The sequence below is a fragment of the Protopterus annectens genome, chromosome 15.part0, assembly GCF_019279795.1.
Source record: "Protopterus annectens isolate FY-2018-M chromosome 15.part0, PAN1.0, whole genome shotgun sequence".
NCBI lineage: Eukaryota > Metazoa > Chordata > Ceratodontiformes > Protopteridae > Protopterus > Protopterus annectens.
The window spans coordinates 568,585,490-568,608,539 of NC_056749.1; the positions used below are offsets into that span (position 1 = coordinate 568,585,490).

At 41.5% G+C, this 23,050-nt stretch overlaps 1 protein-coding gene across 1 annotated transcript in view; it reads right to left on the bottom strand.

Annotated features, from left to right (window-relative positions):
- LOC122789858 (formin-2-like) overlaps positions 1 to 23,050 on the bottom strand; it is a gene marked incomplete at its 5' end in the record, with an annotated part of 2,118,086 nt that overhangs the window by 162,784 nt on the left and 1,932,252 nt on the right. Inside the window, 1 exon segment of the mRNA XM_044057292.1 lies at positions 10,351 to 10,402. Within this exon segment, the coding sequence (XP_043913227.1) occupies positions 10,351 to 10,402 (52 nt within the window).

The following is a 23,050-nucleotide window of genomic DNA, read 5'->3' on the forward strand; positions in this document are numbered from 1 at the left end:
TTGGTGGCTGCAGCCACCAACATGGCATCCACAGGGGGACCTCTGCTCCAATGTGATCTCTCTGCAGGGGGGCTCAAAATTTTGTCCAGACGCTTGGGGATCGGCTGTACGGTGTCCAGTTCCTTCCAAGCCCTAGAGGATATGAGATCCACCAGGGGGTCGGGTGGAGGGGACACCCAAGAGGTAGATGGTCCTGCCTCAAACGCTTCAAGGAATACGGACTCATCAGAGGATGCCTTAGGGGCAGACCACCCACCCCTGATTTTGAGCATTTCCATGATGTCTCCAAAGGAGACATCCTCGGGGGGTGATCTAGGGGAGCCTTCCCCTTCATCCAAGTCCGTATCTTCGGTGAGACTCTCAGGGGAGTCTATGTGCCTCCTTTTGCACTTTGTCTTGTGAGGAATCTCCTCGGGGGGGCTGTCCGAGGAGTCCTCACGGGCTCTATCCTGTTCCACTGGAACTCCTAGAGGCGCTGAGGCAGGCTGCCCCGAGGGCCGGATGAGGGGAGCCAGGACCAGATGAGAAGGAGTGCGGGAGGGAGCCGAAGCCAGGACCGGAGGCCTGGAAGCACTCGACAGTGCCCTCTCCACCGCAGCGAAAGCCGAGGGGGAGCCACTCTCTGACGGATCCGAGATCCGACTCCCACTCGGATCCGAAGCGGGGATCGGACCCGGCGCCGAGAACGTCGGATCCGAAGGACCAGTGTGCTCCGACTGGGACGGAGCCGAAAGCACACCGAATCCCTCGGATCCGAAGCTCGGCCCACGGCTCCGAGAGGTCAGATCCGACAAACTCGAGGGAGCCGTCGGAGCCGACGTGCCCAGCACGGTCGGCTCCGACCTACCCCCGGATCCAACGTGGCTCGGCTCCGAGTGGTCCGAACCCGGAATGCGGGTCGGAGAAGGAGCTATAGGAGCGAAAAAAGGGGTCGAGCTCCCCCCCGGAGGGGGGGGGAGGCAAGAGCACTCCCATCTGCATCTGGGCCTGGATGAATCTCCTCATCATCCGGTCCATGTCCGCATCAGACATGCTAAAAGTGGACCTCGAAGAGGCCACCGAGGCAGACCTGGAGTGTCGCCTCGATGACCTCGACGGGGACCGGATCACCTCCTCCTCGGGTCCCGGGAAGAAACAAGGGGATTGGATCTGAGGGGGAGGAGATCGAGAAGACTTGGACGGAGAAGCCCTTTTGGCGGGCGGGGCCAATGAGGAGTCATCGGCCCGCCGCTTAAGGTGCCTCTCCCGCCGCTTCTCTTTCCTGGCCTCCCTATCCTCTGGAGCCAAAGCGGGAGGTTGAGTCCCGGTCGGAGGAAGGGAGACAGGAGTGACCGCTACCGGGGGGGGTAGCGGGTACCGAAGTACCGGAGGCCGAAGCAGAGTCTGGGGGTAGAAGGCCCGCCAGGACTAGCTTCGACCTACGATCCTTGAGTGCCCTGGGGTTGAACGCCACGCAAATCGCGCACCCCAAAGAGAGGTGTTCAACCCCAAGGCACCTAATGCACCGAGTGTGGCCATCAGCCGGTGAAAGCTTGTGACCACACTCAGTGCATTTCGAAAAAATGGCTTTAGGGGCCTCCGACATTACTACAGTAAAGCACACTCACTAGGCCTCTAACACTTAAGTCACACACACACATGCTACGACCAGCGGGGGAGGGAGAAATACTTTAATTAAATTTAAGCTGAAAGCTAAAATAATAATAAGATTAGTGTTAAGGGTAAACCTACCATGCACACACAATCACTCATTCAGAAAGAAGGAAGAAAAAACTTTTTTTCTCACAAAACGCTAAGAGCTCTGGAATCTAGCTGTTGCTTGAAGAGCGGCAAACTAGATCTGGGGTCAGTTAGGGTAGGCAGGGGATTATGGGTAAGGGGAGGAGCTAGGAGCTCGGATCTATGCTATGATAAGAAGTTGCCGGCTCGGATCCGAGATCGGATCCGTATCCCAAAGGTTGCTGACAAATGAAGTTCCTACTTCAGATTACTTAGTTACTGGGTAAACAAACTTGCAGTAAAAACAAATGCATGATCTCATATGCAGGTACCAAGTACTGAACCCTACAGTCCAATCATGTATAAATGCTAACTTTTAATTCTACTGTTGTTTTTATTTTTATGCGTTGGGATTATTTCAGTTTCCTAGATTTTAAAGCCGGTTTCAGAGGGACAGAGTCATTTAGACCCAGCCCTCTGTACTCTCCCAGTCTTAAGATCCATTGAAGCTCCATGTTTTCTGTTAAATTGACAATGTCCCCCATTCCTACTGCTTATGTTCTGGACATGCAGCACTTGCAAAAAAATGTGTGTTCTTCACTGTTAGAGTATGTTTAGCCAGAACCCTGTATTCCAGTCCCTTCCTTGTGCAGTATAGATGGTCCCTAATGCGTTCCTTGAGGCAATGGTTGGTCTTATCTACATAGAAATGAAAGCATATTTTACAATGTGCCACATAGACCATGTTGCTTGTATTACAGTCTGCTGTGGTTCTAAGTTCTCAAAGGTGCCCCCCATCCCTGGATGTTTAAAGAATCTAGATTCATCTATATGCATACAGTATGCACAATTTCCACACTTGTGTGTACCATACACTATATTCTCTACCATCCTAGTCATTCTTGGGTAGCACAACTGTTGTTTCAAATTCTTTCTGTTTTTAAATATAAAATGAAGTTGTGTGCCTACTATACTAGTGGTATCATCATCCACTAACAAACTATGCCAATTCTCCTGAATAATGTTTTTAAACTTAACATCCATAGTATAGGGTAAAACCACAGAAATCTGAGATAATTCTCTGCTTTTATTCTCAGGATGTTCATCCACTACTCTTTCCGAGTAGTATGGCTTAGCTTCCCCCTTCGTTCCTTTTGCACATTCTGATACACTTTACCAATTTCTTGTGTGCAATAGCCCCTACTCAAAAATCCTGTTCTCAGATTATAAAGTTCCTTCTTATAGGTTTCGTCTTGGCAACATAGATGTGATACCCTCATTGCTTGCCCTTGACAATATTTGGAAAAATGTGTTTAGTGTGCATATTATTACAATGCAAAAATGCAGGATGGTAGCATTGTTTCCTATGTAGCTTAGTAGACCAACCTATGTTCTCTCTGTAAATAGTGACATCCAAAAAGTCTATACTCTCTTTGGAATAACTCATGGTGAACTGCAAAAAATCACTAGTGTTAAGTTGTGAAAAAAAAGTCTTCAGATGTTCCTCATTCCCCTTCCAAAGAATAAAAAGATAATCTACAAATCGCCTAAAAAAGGTGACACGGGGGTCAGGTAGCAAGTGTTCCTGCTCCCAATCCACCATAACTAGGTTTGCATAAGTATTGGCACAACTGGTGCCCATTGCAACCCCTGATAACTGCCAATAGCATGTTTCTTTGAACATAAATACATTGTGTTCAAGTACGATTTCCAACAACATGCACAAGAAATCTACTTTTTGTAGGGACAGCTTACAGTGCCTCAGAAGTACTGATTTCACCAAACCTATCCCCCTCTCATTGGGTACACTTGTGAATAACAAGACTATATCCAGTGTAGCTACCAAGGCCGTATTCATCATTTCTGTTGCATTTGCTGCCTCATAAAGATCTACTAGAAAATGTTCAGTATCTCTGAGGACATAGTTAAAATCATTTAGTACTTTCAATTCACCATCCAAGTAAATGGAGATAGGTTCTGTCAGCCAGCCTGCCCTGCTACTATTGGTCTAAACTTGGGGCACCTTGGGTTCTTATGGATCTTTGGGAGGCCATGCATCCGAGGAATCAACAGATTTTCAACAATAAAAAACTGAAATAATTCCTTATTCAGTATTCCCATGCAAGTACTTTCATGTAAAGTATTAAAAATATGGCTGCTCATATCATACAAGACTGCTGTTGATACAACCTTATAAACTTGTAAATCTGATAACATTTCTACCATTGCTTCATAATAAAATTCAGAATTCAATACTACAACTGGTCCCCCTTGGTCAGAGGGATGTATGACTATACTGTCATTCTGTTGCAAGTCATGTAATGCTTGTTGTTCACTTAATGACAGATTATGCCCCTTCCCATTTAAAACATAATCACATTCATGTTTATAGACTTTCTCACATGCTTTTAAAAAGGTCTCAACGTTGTGCGGTAATAACGGCACAAATGTACTATTCTTTTTATATTGCATCTCACTCACTTCATATACATTTTTAAACTGTAGTTTTAATGCCACATTACGTGTGAACATTCGTATACATAACAACAGTTCACGAATGTCCATTTTACTCATAGGTATAAAACACAAACCTTTAGTCAGCAGAGATGTCTCTGCTGCTGTTAATTCATGGTTCGATAAGTTCCATACTAGGTCTCCTGACCATATCCCTACATCTTCTTTAGTGTGTGTGTCTGTAACGGCCCTGGTGCTTCTTTCCATTTCTGTCCTCCTTTGTATACATCTTGCTCCACAGACCTTCTCCTCCCTGCACGAAAAGGTAGGGGTAAAATTGGAAAATCATATTGCTGTTTCGCATCCATGATAATTTTCCGCCTCACAACCGTCGCTGATGCAGATGTACTTTGTGAATCCTCATTTATTGTCGAATTGGAAGGAACCTCCATCAGTGTAGAATAAACAGAGGCAAATGGGTTAGGTGAAGGGATACTCCCTCCATGCTGCTGATTGGTTATCTTCTCTTCCTCGATATGTATATTGGTCACTTCCTCAGACTGTGGCTGATGCTCCACCCTCACTCTCTCCCGTCGCTCAAATGAAGGAGCTCACTCCCTCCTTTGTTGATTGGTTGTATGTACAGCTTCCAATGGCTCATTGGTTGTTCTCATTGATCGTAAATACCGATTGGTTGTAGACTGCACTGCCTGTTCAACAGACATCAGCCAAGTAAATGCTGCTTCGAGAAATCTGTTAAATCTCTAACCAACTTCAAGTAGTAGCTGCTTGTTAATTATTTGTCTGATGGAGCATCAGCCACAGTGTGATAGTTTATAAATGAAAACAGAGAAGAGTAGAGGAACAATTTAAGAACCTTAGGGTACTCCCATTTAAAGAGGTGTGGGCTGAGAAAAGGAAGAGTCTAATCAAACCTTGAAACTGTTCAACAAGAAGATTTGGAATCAGGTGATGGTGTCTCTGTGGCAGCATGACGTGTTTCACAGGACTTCACAGCCTTGAAACCTTTCATCATACCTCTGAAGTACACCTCAGCATAAAGAACTTTCCTCATTCTGAGTCTTAAAATGTCCATGTCCCTTACAGCTTCACAATGAAAGGATCTGTCACACATTCAAGGTCAAGAGCTGTTTAACTGATATCCATGGAAAATAATATTAAATCATATTAGTACATCAAAACAGCATGGCATAATATGCAAAGTAACACAATTTGTCCATTCTGTAAGCTTACTGACCCCTACTGACCTCCCCTTGACCTGCTATGATAGGAACTGGGGTCAGTGAGCAGATCAAGATGTCCTGAGTTCATGTCATGCTTCTTGCAGGTGATTTGATTTTTTCCACCTAGGCTATAATCAGGGCTTTATCCCTATATGCTATGGCGCTATCTAGTGTTCCATATTTTTTGAGATGGAAGGTTAAGAGCCATGCAGGGTCTTGTACTTTTTGCCCCTGAAAGTGGTAGCGCATCAGTGCAGCTGAAGCTCTATACATTGCAAAGAATTTTGATTTATTTTTCTGACCATAATTGTTTATGTGCTCTTGAAACAGATGTTAAGAGATTCACTTCTCAAGCTTCACTTCAGTTCATCTCAAGGTGAATTTCTTGACATCCATGTCTCCCAGCACATAAGCTGGTTAAGATTGGAAACCCTATCATTATCTTCTAGAGAACTTATAATACATCTCACTGATTGACATTTCATGGCTATTTCTAGCAAAATTCCTCCATATTTGGTATGAGATGCCCACCACAAACTGCTTTGAGCAGAAACTAACAGATACACATTTAAGAGTAGATATTAAAAAATAGGACAAAGAAAGGTAAAATGAGGAGCAATGATTATCGTGAAAGACACAGAGAGACACTGATTAGTTACAAAGGTTTTCACAATGCTAACAAAGGATGAAATCACAGAAAGCTTAAATCAGAATCACACAGGAGCCCATAGAGTGCACAAAGTGGCTGACCAAAACATGATGCAGCAGTAGATATGAAAGAATGAAAAAACACACTTCTACTTACATGTGATAAAATCAGAAATGCCACCATAGGTCCCCTAACAGGCCCACCAGAAGGCAGTCATCAAAGTAGTAAACAGCTGATGCTCCCTTTGCCTGTAATGTTTCAGTTACAACTGCTTAAACAATGAAGAACACTCTGTGGGCACAGTCAAGTTAAATAGCAGTAAGTGTATAATGAACGAGGTGTGGTGCCCAGCCATTGTGACACAAAGGACCCTCTTGTGCACAGTCCAAATACTGATGAGCCAGAAGCTGTCCATCATGTCCAGTGACATCAACCAACAGTTTATGTCTGGAACTTAATATACTGAGTGTACTTGCTGAAACCACTGAGGTCTAAAATGGATCAAAACATAAAGTTGCCATCAGGAATTTGGCATATTAAATGTACTTACAGAAACCACCCAGGACCAAGATGACACACAACATGTCCAACTTCATGAAATCCAGCAATACTTAGAGTAAAATCCTCAGACTCACTATGAAGTAAGGACAACCTCTATGCGTTGTTTGAGGAACAGAATTTAAACCAATCACAAGTATTTTGTAGAGATCAGTAGATCACTTAGTGCCTCGTTTTGAGGGGTGGGAGCCCTAAAGGTCTAATTCACCATCAGCTGTGCCCATATCAAGAATGCCTTAATGCTGCAACCCAATGTCAGTTCTAGATGACAGCCATTACTGACATTGTTGGTCTAGTACAGTCAACCTTTTGCAAAACTTAGTCAAAACTACTAGATTAGACAAGACCATGTGACACCACAGTACCAACCTCAGTCTGTTAGGAGGCTTATTCTATTTTCAGGTGTTGGCTAGGCTTAGAAACAGTAGCAGCACTGGAAGGATCAAATGGTTTACAGAGGTTAAAAATAATGAAAATGGCTTTCTTCTTCTTCAAGAGGTCATCTTCAAGTTCTATACAAGTTGGCTAACTGAAAAAAAAATCTTCTATGAAAGGGGAGCCCAGGATGGACTGTATGACCACCTTCTTCGGGGAGGATATCCACAACTAGGTAACTATGTACAAGGGCATGCCAGAGTTTGCTGCCCTACCCAGACCATCAGCACAGGCAGGAAATAAACTACATGGCAGCCTACTGCCCAAATTAACTTCCTCCTTAAACCCAGACACAGGGAAGGAGGACAGAATTTCCAGTGCCCGATCCACTAAAGGAAGACTATTAATTTTGACAAATGAGAGAAGTGGTTAAGAGCTGAGAGTCATAATGTGGAAAATCAGAACATTTTTACAGTCACCCACTGCTGGTAAAATGGCTAATGCTCCCCGTGCTAGGCCAAGAGTAGGAAATGAAATACAAGTCTGCACAATAATGCCATGTCAGGGTCTTGCTTTTCTTAGTTGAGATTTCATACAGATTATCCACTTTTTTTTTTGCACAGTGCAGAATCAGACTTCTGGTGCTTTCAGGCTGCATATATGGCATTGTTGGCAATAGGCTCCACTTGGGGGGTGGGGGGAAATAACTTATGGTCCCTTCCACTCCTTCTTCCAATAATTGTTCAGGCATTTCTAACAAAAAGGAATGAGGTCAAAGGGCAATACAAAGACAAATTCATGAACCCAGAGGTTTCTCATTATGAAAGGTCATTAAATGAAGCTATGAACAGTATGGAATGCTTTGCATTCTTGTCAGTAGCTCTCTCTGAGGCAACGACCTCAGATCCTTCACACTCCTTGTAGGGAGCAAAGTGGGATAATATTCCCTAGTCTAGCCTACTCCAGCTGGAGTAATCTCACACATGGCTGTCAGAGGTGTATGTTGCCAGGTGACAGGGAGTCTGCACATGAAGCTCACATGGCAAAGGTGGAGTGAGAACCTGAGAGGCCTACATCACACCATGCCCCCAAAGGGTATACTGTCACACCAAAGCAGATAGGTCTCAACAGACTTTAAACAAATTTGGTTCTGAACTAGAAGTCCTGGAACTGGAAGGCTCAGTAGCCCCTAATTAACCTTGGTCAATAAGCCGTGAACATCAGGGAAAGACCTGAGAAGAAGAGACCAAACTGCAGCCACTAAGATATGGTCAGGTGACATAACAGCCTGATCATCAAGATCAGATCAGTCACACATGTGCTCTGGCTAACAGAATGGGGGAAGGATGGTACATTAATTTCAAGGTGCACTCCCATGGTGGGTGCCTGGGGGTATATTTGCTCTTGGCCTTGCATTATCCACAATAGAAGAGGTATGCAGTTATCAAGCTATTACTAACTGAGGGTTTGATCATAACATGTGGATAACACAGGGCCATTTCACACACAAAACCACCTACTGGAAAGTTTGAATGATCCCTGACATCCATTTTTTGTCTTTTTTCCATTGCTTCAGTAAAGACCTAAGCCACTGCTCTCCTACAAACTTCCTCATCTGGTACTTTCAATTGTGCTGATAGTGAAGCTCGCCAGTTTTTCTCCCCGACTTCTGTGAGTGACTGGGTTGAAGTAACACTCATAGTGGTGATTTTCTTCTCTGAGGCAGTAGAGACGATGTTCAATTCTTGGTCTTCTGAGAGCCTACCTCTACTTGGAGGTGTTGGTTACACTTCAGGAAAGTAGCAGCGGGAACCAAATGGGATCACAAAGCTTGGCAACTGTGGAAAGCACCTGCTTAGCTTATTTGGTGACTACAAGAATGCACTGAAGAACTTGTTACTTTAGGCACTGAACTGAGAAACGTTTCCATGAGATATGTGAGCAATAAAAATTTTAAGCTCAGGAGTTAGGCATGCTCCGAAAATACAATATGTCACATCGCAACATACTCCTTCACATGTGACAGCTTTTAAGGGAAAATGCAAAACTGGAGTTGAAGACAAAAATAAACTGTAAATTCACAAAGGATGGTCTCCCAGTGTTTGATCTTTCTGGGTTCCCGGTGACACTACCAAGTTGTCAACATGCGAGTACATCATGTTACTCCCCGTGTTTAATTGGGCTTTCAGCAGTTGCTCCCATTTTCTTCAACATCAATTTGTTTCCACAAAAAGTGCTGTAAGTGAACTGAAATTCTTCCAAATTCCCATAAGTATGCAAGTTGTGTAATAGTGAACATGTGTGAGTGTATTTGTTGCACAACAGGCTATTGCCACATTCTGGATTAATTTCTTAGCCTTGTACCTAATGACTTCCGAGACAGTGTCTGGCTCCTTCATAATCATGGACTGGATTATGTTGCTGCTTGGAGAACTGATGAAAACATGTTTTTTTCCTAGCAAATTAGAGGATGTTAGCTGCTAAAAGGTCTATTTCAAGGGGTGTAGGGCACTTGGATCGAATGGACAGTGCCCCAACACAGAGTAGATCAACATCATTTGGTTGACGTACACAGGTGGTTGACAGGTGTGCGAGATCAACAATTCCCAGGTAGGAGAATATTTGTTTTCCACAGGAATTGTGAGATCTTGGAGGTAGTACATATAATTTGCAGCCCCCCCCCCCCCTGCAAAAAATACTCCAGGGTAGTCTCCAGAGTATGCACAGAATGTATCAATACTGGCGATTTCGATATTCTCACACCCATCTACTGGGTATCTAGGCACTGTCCTTTTAATACAGTGCCCTACACTTATTTCACAAAACATTTTAATTTACATCTGACATAGCCTTATGACCTTTTTCAGAAAATCTGCAGTTTTCAAAAAATCACAATATTCACAACTGATTTTTTACGGGTCTATTTGATATGGCCGAAATTTCAAAATGTCGACTTTCATATGGCCAAGACCATAGGATCAACATTTGAAATCTCGACCATTCAAGTAAAACACAAAACACATACACAGACTTACCTTAATGTTGCTAGCAGGGGGGTCTGCCCCCACACCCCCCATAACTTTAATATACCAACTCCGAGATCGCACTACAGTGCGGAAGTAGAAATCTTTCCATTTCACACTGTAGCGTGATGTCGGTTCCCCATGGTCGACATTTCAAATGTCGATCATATGGTCTCGGCCATATGAATGTCGACATTTTGAAATGTCGACCATTAGAAGGGGACCCGATCTTTTACATATATGCTTAGTGACTAATACGATATGAAATAGGGGCTTATGGTCCTTTACATGTAGCTGCTTCCAATAATATATAATTATTTCAACTTACCTTGCATGTGTTTCTGTCAGTAGTTTTTCTTCATCTTCCAGATCAACTTTAGCTGCATAAGAAAAAGATAACTCTTTAATAATGTTCATCTCATTCCTTTTGTACATCATCTGCATGCATTACTTACTGATGTGCTTTTACTTTCATTTCAGTGCAACACCTTGCTTCATTACAGCTTTAGCATTAAAGAAAAAAAGGATCGCCAGACCAATAACATTAAATTATTATTGCAATAACAAGTTTCAGAATTCAATGTTTGTTGAGTTGAATCACAGTTTAATTCACAAAGTGCTGAGACACGCATTATGAGAACTCAAACTTCCAGTAGAGACACGCTGACCAAAGTTCCAAGGAACACTGGCACAAAATTAGTGTAGGCCTTGCAAGGAAATGAGCACAACTAATGAAAACTCACAAAGAGAGAAGAGCACATAAGGTCTATAGGCTTGAATGTTGTAATCTAATATGACAGTGACCATCACTGAGGAAGATGAATGCAATAAGTAATTACGAGTGTGGGTAATTTGTTTACTTATGGACAGCTCTATTTTGTCACTTGGGCTGTGTGGTCCTTTAAGAAAAGATACTTCAAAATAACTTCAAACAAATTATCAAAAACTACATCGAATCTCACACTGACACAAATGTTCTCCAGGAGGGGCTGACACAGACAAACAGCTGGTGTCAGAGTCATGGACAAAAACTAAATGCCACGAAATGCATAATAGTATCCTTTGGGAAGTCATCCATCCCTGGTAACTATCATAATGACAACATACCCCTTAGAGTTGACCCAGTAGTCAGGGACTTAGGGACGCACATAGATAGTAATCTAGCCTTTGATCATGTGTCTACAGAGGTAAGGAAATCATTCTATGTTGCGCAACTTATAAACAAAGGTATGACAAGTCCAAGGAATCATTGTTCCACTGTATTCAGCATTCATCAGACCTATCATCGAGTACAATAACCCCTTTGGTATGTACTTAACCAGGCATATCCAACAACTGGAACGTCTACAGAGGTTCCTCACTAAAACAATACAGGGTGTAATTAATATGTCCTGTGCAGACCACCTCAATGCGCTTTCCCTGTATTCTGTCTCCTACAGGCTTTTGAGGGCAGATCTATGCCTGGCATACAGGGCATTGCCAGACTCCACTCTGATGGACCTCCTGCATATCCATGAAACAAACAATACCAGAATTACCCATTCTGAAGACTTAAACCTTGCCTGTGATATAAATAGGACCTGCTGGAGAGATAGGTATGTATCACAGAGACTACCCCATCTATGGAACATGTAAAGCAGAGTTCCTCCCTATTCCAATTCAAGGGCAACTTGATCAATTGGATGAGAAACCAGAAATTCATCCCTGGTTTGGCACCTATGTCTCTGATGCAAACAGGTAGCCTGCAAATGGTTCATCTTCCAGACCCATATTTACACTTATCAAGGGTATCAGAACTTGTCAGAGATTTAGAATGCATGGCTAGCCTTAAAAAGAACCTTGTGGTCGTTAGCCTAGTAAACACCTAAGAAGCTATACTTCATGATCAAACTATGTCAACCACTGGTAAACACAGCATTACTTGCATCTAAATATGACTTACCCTACCCCCTTCTATTATCCAAACTGATTCCTTAAAAACTTTCAAATTCACTCTAAAAAGTCACTTTCTTAACAATCAAATCTGTCCTTGTGCCCAGAACTATAGACCACCATAAGCAAACTCTTAGACATTCCCGACTGCTATGACTCTCTTTGATTTTCAAGTAATAATTTATAAATCCTCTGAACTTCATTGACTTTTCTGTATCAGTTTAAGGTATCTCAATTGTGGCTTTTTTTACAATCATTTACTTACATAAAATCCAAATCCTCACACGGGCGGAAGTAAATTAAATGAATGAATGTATTCACTGTCTTTCCCTCCTTACAATGAATGCCATTAAAACATTGTATGTGTACTACCAATATCTAACCAGATTGTATTAAAAAAAATTGTGTACATTGTTTTTATTATGGTTTGCAATATCTTGTTGAATAATACTGATTCTGTAATTTGGAGCTCTTCTCCCCGGGACTCCAGTGGAAATGGGTTTCTGACCCAGTGGACTTTCCTGGTCAATAAATGTTAATAAATAATAAATAATATTTATGGCCAGACATAGGTGATTTAGTAGCTACATATTTTAATTTACTAATCTTCCAAGTTGACACATCATTGAGAAAATTGTCACTGGATGCCTGCAGTACACAGCTTCACATCACCCCTGAGCAGTATGGTATTTCCCCATGAACCCTGTTGGGCATTACTGCTTCTTACAAGTCTAAAGATATTACTTAATAGTTTGACAAACAGTCCATGCATTGAGTGTATGTAGATCTACAAGAGGTATATGCTCAGAAATATAGATTTTACAATTTTTATAAATCATATGGCAATATGTGTGAATGCACTGTGGGGAGAGAGATTTTCTGAGGAAAAGATGTGGAAATTCAGCTTTGTTCTTTTGCAGAATACATCTGATGAAGACAGCATTCCCAATTTCATTCGGTGAAAGAAAACGGAGATTTACATGGCTGCAAGTATTAATGCTGAAGTGACTTCAAACAAAATTTGCGAGTTTTACTGCAGAGACAGAATAAGCAGGTAAGTTATACAATAAAATGATTCTAACAAATACAAAAATGGATGTTACAGCAATGGTAGGAATGGGAAAAAATGTGGAAAGCTGAATGAAAGGACAAGAAAGGAATACAGTGACAAGATGGTAGACTATAGAAGGAAAAATTCTGTGTCAGCTAAGCATGCACTGGTGGCAAAAAAGGATAAAGCCCTGAATATGATCCAAGCTACCACAGTTCGGTTATCAGTTTGAGAATTTGACAGAATAGGCAGTGAGGATGGTCAAGGAGTAGTGGACAATTCATGCCACTGATCTGCTGACCCAGCCGCTACTGGAGTGTGGGTGGATGTCAAGATGTGAGTATCTGGCACAGGGAGGACTTGGGCAGGAGTGCCCAAGGTGCTGATGGTAGCCCTTTTCAGAATGAAGAAAAAGCCACAGGTGGTCCTTGCAGTGACACATTCACATTACCACCAGGAGAGAGGTTAAGCCATTCATAGTGTAAAAAAAAAAAAAAAGCCTTCATTGCCAAGATGGTGTGATATAGTATGTAATAGTTTGCGGTATGAGTGTAGCAGTAAACAGGGGGGACTGGATGGTCACTATGGGTACTATGGCACAGGTAGGGTAAGTTACTAAGAAAGCAGATAATGGGAAATTGCTGGGGGAAATGGTTTGTCTTACAAAGTGTGTTTTTGTGGCCTTTCTTTAATGATGTGTTAATGTAGTATTCAGAGATATTCAAATGTGTGCTGATAGCATGTCGAAAAGAACTGTCATCATCAAAGACAAAGGCCCCAGGTCCATTTTCAGCCACAAATACCACTGATGTCACTGTTTCCCCACTGGCTAAATATTAAAGATATGGAAGACCATTAAAATAACTACTTTACTGCAGTGACAGTTTCTGGCAGAAGTTCATGAGACAATGATTAAATAATTTTTTTATGACTTCTGAAAATTAACTTTTGCATCTTCTGTCATCACAGTAAACTCATTAAGAAAATATAATGATTTCATGTATAAAACAATGAAACATTATAATGAATGTTTGTGTTACCTATAATGCATATATATATATATATATATATATGTTTAACTCCTCACACTGGATCATATGATTTAATATGCTGGTCTTCCAGCCACAAAAACCTACTGTACCATAGTATATGTTCTTATCCATTAGTTATCCCTCTCTTTACTTCAGTAACATAATCCTAACAGATTGTAAAGTTATCATCATCAGACTCCCTAATGCCACTTGTAAACAATTCCCTATCCTAATACTTTTGCTCCATATCTCCCTGTACAACAGCTCCTTGTTTAACATTATTTTTAGTACTATAATTTTGTTTTAGTACATGTTGCCAGTCTGTGACACGTCCACGTATTACCTATTCCATATCATTCAAATCACTTTAACCCCATCTTAAAACTGGGCAAAGAATAAATCTCAGTCAATCAGTCTATGTTGTTCATTACTGTGCCCAGACCATATAAAATGTGTTTTATTTCTGCAGGAAGAGATTGTTATTTATGAATATTTCTGCTGCCTATGGCTTAGAATGTGAGTGAGAAGGGTCAAACATTCAGTCTAAGTTAAATACATTAATAAATGTTGTTGCTGTTGTGTCTTTCGGCTTATCCCGGTTAGGGGTCGCCACAGCGGAACTCCGGTCCGCTAATGTTTGGTAGTGGATTTTTACGGGCCGAGTTACCAGCCCTGATGCACAACCTTCAACGAATGTACGCCCATTCAAGCATGCCTCCACACAGAAGATGCTCTAGCTGAGAATCGAACGGGACAACGTCTTGCTGTGAGGTGACAATGCTACTGCAGCACCACTACCGCGGATTTAAGAAATGTAATAAAATAAATATATCCAAGATAAAGATACCAAACCAGAATGGCTCCAGAAAAAAATCCATGCAGCGCCGCATCTCTAAGTATTGACTCCTTCCTAAGATTTGTGAAATGCTTAGGCTAAGTCAGAAAAATTATATGGGCTGCTAACTTCTCATCAGTGATAACAGACATTGTTCAAAAATGCAGCAGCATTCAGAAAATACAATCTGTCTTGGAGAAACAAATTAATTTGGATCCATCAGTAGTAATCCAATCACTTGTCCTGTTAATGTTATTGTCTGGGAAGGCAGAGGTTTAGCCAGGCATATACCACATATATCACAATGTACAGCTTTTTGAAATGACTTATTTTTGTCAACAAGGTGTTACAGGATTTTAATCTAAAAAAGTCATGGTATATTTGTCATGCTTTTATTTTATTAGGTTATAGATTCTGTAAATATTTTTCAGGGTGCTAAGATGGATAAATATTTTTTTTTTTTTGCTTAGGATATAATTTTAGGAGTTCCCCCAGTACTGAAAAGGTATGCTGTCCAGAAAAATACATTGTCTAGGTTGTGGATGGCTACAGCCTACACTTGGGGGGGGGGGGGGGTACATTCTGAAAGTGATGAGATACACTTCAACGTATCCTGGTTCTTCCTCTGTTTGAAGCCTTTATGTTTGTACTTGCAGATGAATGCAATGCTTCTCTTCATGGATCCTGATTTATGGAATAATCCAGATTTCAATCCCAGTTAAAGGAACTATACTAGTACATTGTTACAACCATGGTCCTGTAATACGTGACAGCTTTTGGTGTGAAGTATAAAACAGGCATGTTCAGTTTTACACATATACACATTAATACATCTATGTGTACATATTAATCTATATAACTAGATCTACATATAGAAAACAAAACAGTGGCAGACATTGTGGGGAAACAAAAAAATGCAGCAAAATGTAATATATTAGCAAACTGTAGAAGTCATCTTGTATAAGCTATGGCATGAAGGAATAATAGTAATTCTGTGAACAGAGCTGCAATGAACTGAAGGACACAGAAGAAAAAAGTCAACAACCAACAATGTCAGCCTTAACAATTTAAAGCGAAGTATGTTGGCACCCGCATGCTGTTGCACTGATCAGAAAATGCATTTTCAAAAATATTACTGATCTCTCCTCTTGCAAACAAATCTGTTTTGAGCATCTGATTTTTAAAGACCTGCCATGGAAGTTACCAAAGCAGTGATGCATCTAGTGCTCTACTTACTAAACAGTAACACACAGTATAAAGTTTTGCCTTATTTTAACAGCTTTATCAAAATATTTTTATTTTAAGAACTGCCAGCAATTTGTTATGGTAACATTTATATATGTTTAAGATATTTCACAAAGCAAGGAACACGTAGTCTATCCTATTAACAAAATTCTAGTTGAATGTTCAAGGATTTGATTAATGAAATATATCAACAGAAAATAGTGATACACAAGTAAAACAATATATAATTTGTGAAATAAATATTCCCCTACAGAGTAGGTTGGGTCTCTTGTACTGCAAAAAAATAATCACAAAACCATATTAAGCTTCTTTAATTCTCTGATTATTACAGCCAGATGAGGCAATATTTTACATTCCCACATGGCACCATGTTATACGTTCTGGAGCGGAACTGTAATAATCATCTGCATTTCTTTATCTCTTATGAAGTATTTCTGGAATAGAGTTCAAAGAAAACAGGAATATAGATCACATCATTAGATGCTACAACTTCACATGAAATGCACTATGCTGTACTTGTTAGAATAAACCCAATTAAAAACAAACACAACCAATTATGAAAGCCTAATTTTTTTCTTGCATGGTGTATGTAATTAGGGAAGTCGCTTGCCAGGAATAAAAAAAAAATATTCTCTAGAATCTGGTAAATGTCAGTTATCACATTCACAAATTTGTGTGAAGAGATGCCAGTCATTAAAAATTGGAGTTTAAGTAAGGAAAGTTACAATCCTAGCTTGCACAGCTGCAGTGCAGGCTGAAACGAATGTTCAAGATAGCTCTGTTTACAGTTCTGTCTTGTGAATAAGTACAGCATAATAGGTCAGTTGTTTTCTTAATGGCTGTACAGCATGCCAACTCAGAAATATACTTAGGTATGCAAATACAATATGTTAAAAGTGATCACAATGAAGACATGCTATAAAAACAGAAAACAGCTACAGAATGCTATCAAAGTAATAAGCTCTTAGATGCAGGCTGCAGCCTACTCACAGCTTAGAATACCATCACCAGATTTTTATTATGGACTTTATGAAAAAAAAGAAGTATAGAAAAAGTGACATACCTGGGAAAAGTCATGCCTGATGCACGTAATGTAGAATCGATAAGCATACAAGGGACATGAGGAGTTTTGGGGGGATGCAGTAAGAATCTGCTGGCTTGCTTATACCTCTGGAAGGGGAATGACTGACCATTGCTGCAATGACCTCTAGTACAGCCACTGAGTTGGCGCAACAGCACTGTAGGACACAGCAAACCCATAAGTGCACCATCCTGGTAGCTAGAGCATAGCATGCATGTTTGTGTATGTGACACAACCAGTATTGTGTACTCAATCAGAGTTGAGTGGATTATGGGAGAAAATTCCTCCCACTACTGTTGTATAGGCAACAATGGCCTGTAGCTCTCAGGTAGCTCTCTAGTATGGGGATAGCTAGGATCTGCCCTTAAATGAAGACGGTAGTTTGGTGAGCTAAAACAAGACTCTAAAGGCCACTGAGTTAAAGGCAGATAGGAATGGTGAGGTTGCATGACCAAATCTTCCATTAGGGCTGCCTGGATGATAGATTCGCCCAGTGAACAAAGAGAATCTGATGAGCAAATATCACTAGGGGAAGCGCATAAAATAATTATAGAAATTATTTTTGATTCGCTGATTGAAGCAATGGTCCATTCTCCTATGCGAACAAAATTCAAGATAAGAGTTTGAGGAAGAAGCTGTAGCAACCATAAGGCACTTCCTGAATTACAATGTAAAGCAAACATGAAAGTAGTATACAGAGTCGGAACACCACAGATGGTGAATGACATACTCCACATGCTGAATATAAGATGCATTGTCTCTGTCTTCTGCAAGGTACTGTCACTGACCACTGGTCTTAATGGCAAGGACAATGCATGTAGTCCCATCTCATGGGGTAGAGTTGTGAGCTAGAAGATTTTTTAGTATGAACTCTGTGAAACAGGCAAAAAAGTGTTATCAACCATAAAGAACAAGAAAAGAGCACATCAATAAAGATACTAAAGTTTTTCACATTCTTCTGGTTTCTCAGCAGGTTGGGGACCTGGAAAGCTACAAAAAAAGAGGTTCTGTCTTACAATAACATTCCATCTGTGTTGTTGATCTTCATTCATTCATTACTGATGGGTTATCAGTTCCATCCACGGAACCGAGCCAGCCTTATACCAAGCTCGCGTCAGCCAAAAACTCTCGACCCAAGATCCTACCCACAATGCTCTGCTCTGTTACCTCATATCAAGTTTGCAAGTTGATAGACAAAAGTAGAGGCTACCTCTGGTCATAACAGACCTACAAGAATGGAAAAAGGAGCATATGAAATCCACCAGGAACCTCCAGAGGGGGACGGAGGGTGAAGAGTAATGAACGAATGAAGATCAACAACACAGATGGAATGTTATGGTAAGACATAACTTCTTTATCTCATGTTGTTAATCTTCATTCATACCTTACTGATGAGACAGAGTCCCCAGCTACCTGTATCCCTGGGCGGCCCTCATGGAAGAACATTCCTGAGCACCATGGAAGCAAAATAAGCTCTTCCTCTGGAGGCCAAATCCAATTTGTAATGAAGGATAAAAGTATGGGGGTTGGCCCAAGTCGCAGCTGAGCAAATGTTATTGAGGGAAGCCCCAGCATGGAAAACTGCTGAAGTTGCCATAGACCATGTGGAATGGGCTTTCACTTTGTGAGGCAAGATGATGTTGTTCTTGTTGTAGATGAAGGTAATGCAATTTCTCAACCATGATGCTAATGTAACTTTAGAAACAGGACAACTTAGTCTTGGTCCAGAAAAAGCCAGGAATAGTTGGTCTGATTTACGGGTAGATTTTGTTCTGTCCAAATAAAAATGGATTTGCCTGTGAACATCTAGGGAGTGCAGGCAATACTCTCCCTTGTTAGAATGATTAGGAAAAACTACTGGGAGGTCAATAGACTGGTTGCTAGAGCGCTCTGACACCACTTTCTGTAAAAAGGAAGAATTAGTTCTCAGTGAGACTCTATCCTTATGGAAAATAAGGCTTGAAGTTCTGACAGACGTCTGGCCGATGTGATAGCAACCAGAAACAAAGTTTTCCAAGAGAGGTACTTTAAATCGCATGAAGATGCAGGTTCAAAGGGGGGTGCTGTTAGGACTTGCAGAACCAAAGCAAAGTCCCAAGGTTGCACTGGTTCTCTAAAGGGAGGTTTTAGGTGAAAAACGCCCTTCAAGAAAGTCTTACAGAGTCTGTGTGACATGAGAGAAGAGTGCTGGAAGCCAATGTGGAAATTAGAAATGAACACGAATAGTAGAGGCTGATAGCCCAAACTGAAAGAGATCTGATAAGTAATATAATACCACTGAAACTGGGGCTGACAAGGGATTCCAATTGTTTGTTTGCTACTCATAAAGTAAACCTTTTCCATCTGCGGAGATAAGTTAGCCTGGTGGAGGATTTATGAGATGCAATAAGAATATTGCACACCAGGGAGGAGAAGTTATCCTGCCTAGCAATCACTGGAAGTGGAAAAACCAAGCTGTCAGCTTCAGGTTTGTTAGACTGGGGTGGGTCAGACCCTGTGGATGGGAGATCAACGTCAGAGTTGGATTGAAGATCCGTGGACGATCTAGCAGGTGAGGCCAGAGGAAGGGGAACCAAACTTGTTGAGACCGATATGGAGCAATGAGGGTTACACTTTGCTCTTCAACTTCTGTACTTTCTTCAAAAATTGGGAGATGAGGGGTAGAGGAGGGTAAGCATAAAGCAGACCCGAGGGCCAAGCATGGACTAGAGTGTCTCTTGGTGACTGATCCCGAGGGGGGATCAGGGCAAAGTAATTGCTGTACTTCAAAACACAGTAAAAACAGATTCCCAACAGGAACAAAAAACTTGGAAAATAAAGAAATAATCCCAACAACGACCTGGAACACACCAGCTTTATTGACAACAAAATGTTCCTTCAACTAAGCGCTTTCGCCAGTAATTGGCTTCATCAGAGTCAAAGAAACCTCTAACTACAACAGAATAAATAGTGAAAAAATGTTTTTACAAACACTTAATTAGTTCATTGATAAGCCAATCAGCCATAAAATAACATTAGGTGAACCGCCCTTAAAAAAAGTGCTTAGTGCGAATCACTTCATCTAAAACAAATAAAAGAATCCATTTAACAATGCGTATAATACCTAGCCAAATTTAAATATCTCCACTAAGTTCCACAAACCACAAAATTGGTTGATGTTTTGCCAGTAGAAGCAAGTGCCCTCTCCATGGCCTGGAAGGCTGGACAACCTGAAGAGGGATAGGAGCCTGGAACAGAGCATGACAAACTCAGAACAGGGGTCATACCCCACTCCAACGAGGTGACCCCCAGACCAGGAGTCTCAAAAGGACTGTGGAACATAAGGGAAGGAGGATTCCTGGAGGGTGCCATAGAAAAAAATGTCATCAAACCAAGAACACTTACCCCCACGGCACAGCCGCTAGACTGAGAAGGGGCCAGTGCCCAGTACACCGAAGGCCACAAGGATGACTCTGGCTCCAAAGCGAGGTCCACTGTTGGTGTCGAAGGAAGGGAAGCTGTTGTCAGAGGAAGGGGCTTCGATACTTCCCTTGAAGTCAAAGGAGGAGTGTAAATAGGAGTCTGTGGAGAAATACGGTCACCTGCAAGAGGGAACGCAGCTTTAGATGGGTGAGAGAGTCCTCTGGCCACAAGCAACTGGTCGACAATCCACAACACATCCTGTTCTGACCTCATAGAGAGACCTGATGGAGATTCTGGCCTGTCTAAAAAGGGGCTGTACTGACTTCCCACAAAAGGATCCAAGGAGGGAGAGTACTTAGTTCTTGCGTGTTTGTGTGGAACAGAGGGTGTCTGTACTGAGAGAATGGTGCCAAGGGTATCTGCACTGACAAAGGTGGTGCCATAGTCGTCGATGGTGTCTGCACCATGAAGGGCAGTGTGACAAATGTCTGCACCGAAGAATACGGTGCCGTCGAAGAAGGTGTCTGCACCGGTAACGACGATGCCGAAAGTCACTGCACTGAGCAGGTTGGTGCTGAAGGCATCTGCACCCTAGAGGGTAGTATTCCAAAAGTTGACTGCGTCAGCAAGGATGGAGCCGAAAGAGTCTGCACTAATGGTGCCGAAGGAGACTGTACCTGAAAAGACGGTGCCAAGAGGGTCTGCACCGATGTCAGCGGTGTCAAAAAAGGCTGCACCGAAACGGTCAGAAGCGTGTCTGCACTGGGAAATCCGGTGCCGGTGGTGATGAAGTAGATATAGCTGGAGTGAGAATAAACTGGGGTGGTGCCGAGGCTGGGGCCGAAAGGACCACAGATGGTAGCGCCGGGCCGGAGATTTTTATCTTTTTGTGAGTCGACTCCTTGTGATTTCCAGAGGGAGATGAAGTGAGCGACCTCAAGGAGGAAGAAGAAGAATGTCTCTTACGAAGTTTAGAAGGAGGTGGTGAGCCCTTCGACCCACAGATAGCCTCACAGAAAGGAGTGTTAAGGAGTCCTTTTAGAATAAGTTTATTCTTCCTTTCATTTAGTGTCCTAGTCGAAAAATTACTACAAATCCCACATGGAGGGTCCACTGAAAGGTGAGAAGCATTCAGTCAATAAACACACAAATCATGGCCATCAGAAAGCAGTAACTTATGGCCGCATTCTTTACACTGTTTGAAACCAACAGTACTTTTCTTATCCAACATTGTGATATCAAGGAGAAACTACACTACTAAAAAAGGTCAAGAAACTACCCAGAAGGGTAAGAAAAGGGAGAAGAAGAATTACCAAAGATGGTAATGGAGAATTACCTCAAAGGGAAGAAAAAGGAAAATACTACAGGGAGAGAGTCTCAAAGTTGCGATAGGGTAAATGGATAGAGATGGTGAAGAACTGAAAACTTTCTAAACACTAATAGACAAACTTCAAAAAGGTAAACACTTAGCTGAGAGGGAAAGCTTGACATGGCTGTACAGCAATGTGGCAAACGAGATCTGCGCTAAGAGAGCAGAGCATTCTGGGTAGGATCTTGGCTTGAGAGTTTTTGGCTGACGCGACCTTGGTATAAGACCGGCTCAGTTCCGAGGATGGAAAAGATAACCCATCAGTAAGGAATAAATGAAGATTAACAACATCAGATCATGATTTCAATTGCATTTTGTTATTTCTTATTTTAAATATATCAAATGATAAAAGTCTAAGTAGAGTGTTAATTTTGTTGGCTCAAAGGGTACATACTGACCTGCAATTAGAAAAAATGTGGGGAGCTGAGTGAGTACTGTGGCTGCCCCTTTCAAAGAGAGAAATTAATGCATTTTTGTTTGCTGCTAATAAATGCATCTTCAAGAGGAAAAGGTATGAAATGTACCTTTATAATTTAGGAGGTACCTTATGTTTATCACGGCTTCTTCCTAAAACTCTTCACGTGATGTTTGTCAGTCCTTAAAGCACAACTGTCCAGCTGACTCTACAGGCAGAATGTTGTTTGGCCAGGAATCAGCTTTTAGGGGCAAACTACTGTGCCTTGTTGCAGCTAATAAATGCCTGTGGTTTTATCTAGTTATCTAACCTGTGGGAAGACGAGCTTAAAAGCAACCATTTTTCAGTTTATTGTACCTTGCGGTCTACACCAACAATTTTTTTTCCATTGCTCCCACAATCTTCTGTTCCTATAATTAGACAGGTATTTTCACCTCTTTAATATCTGATTCTTATTTTATTTTTATTTTACATTTGTTGACCGGGCTGGTCCAAGTGGATTTGAGTCCATTTTCAGTAGAGGCCCGGGGAGAAAAGCTCCAAATACATATACTGATAAACAGAATTACATCTTTAGTTTGTGAGCATTTGTAAAAGCAAGTTCTTACAGATGAAACAATTTGGACTTAAATACATTCTAATGGAATACAAATTGAGCAGAAAAGTA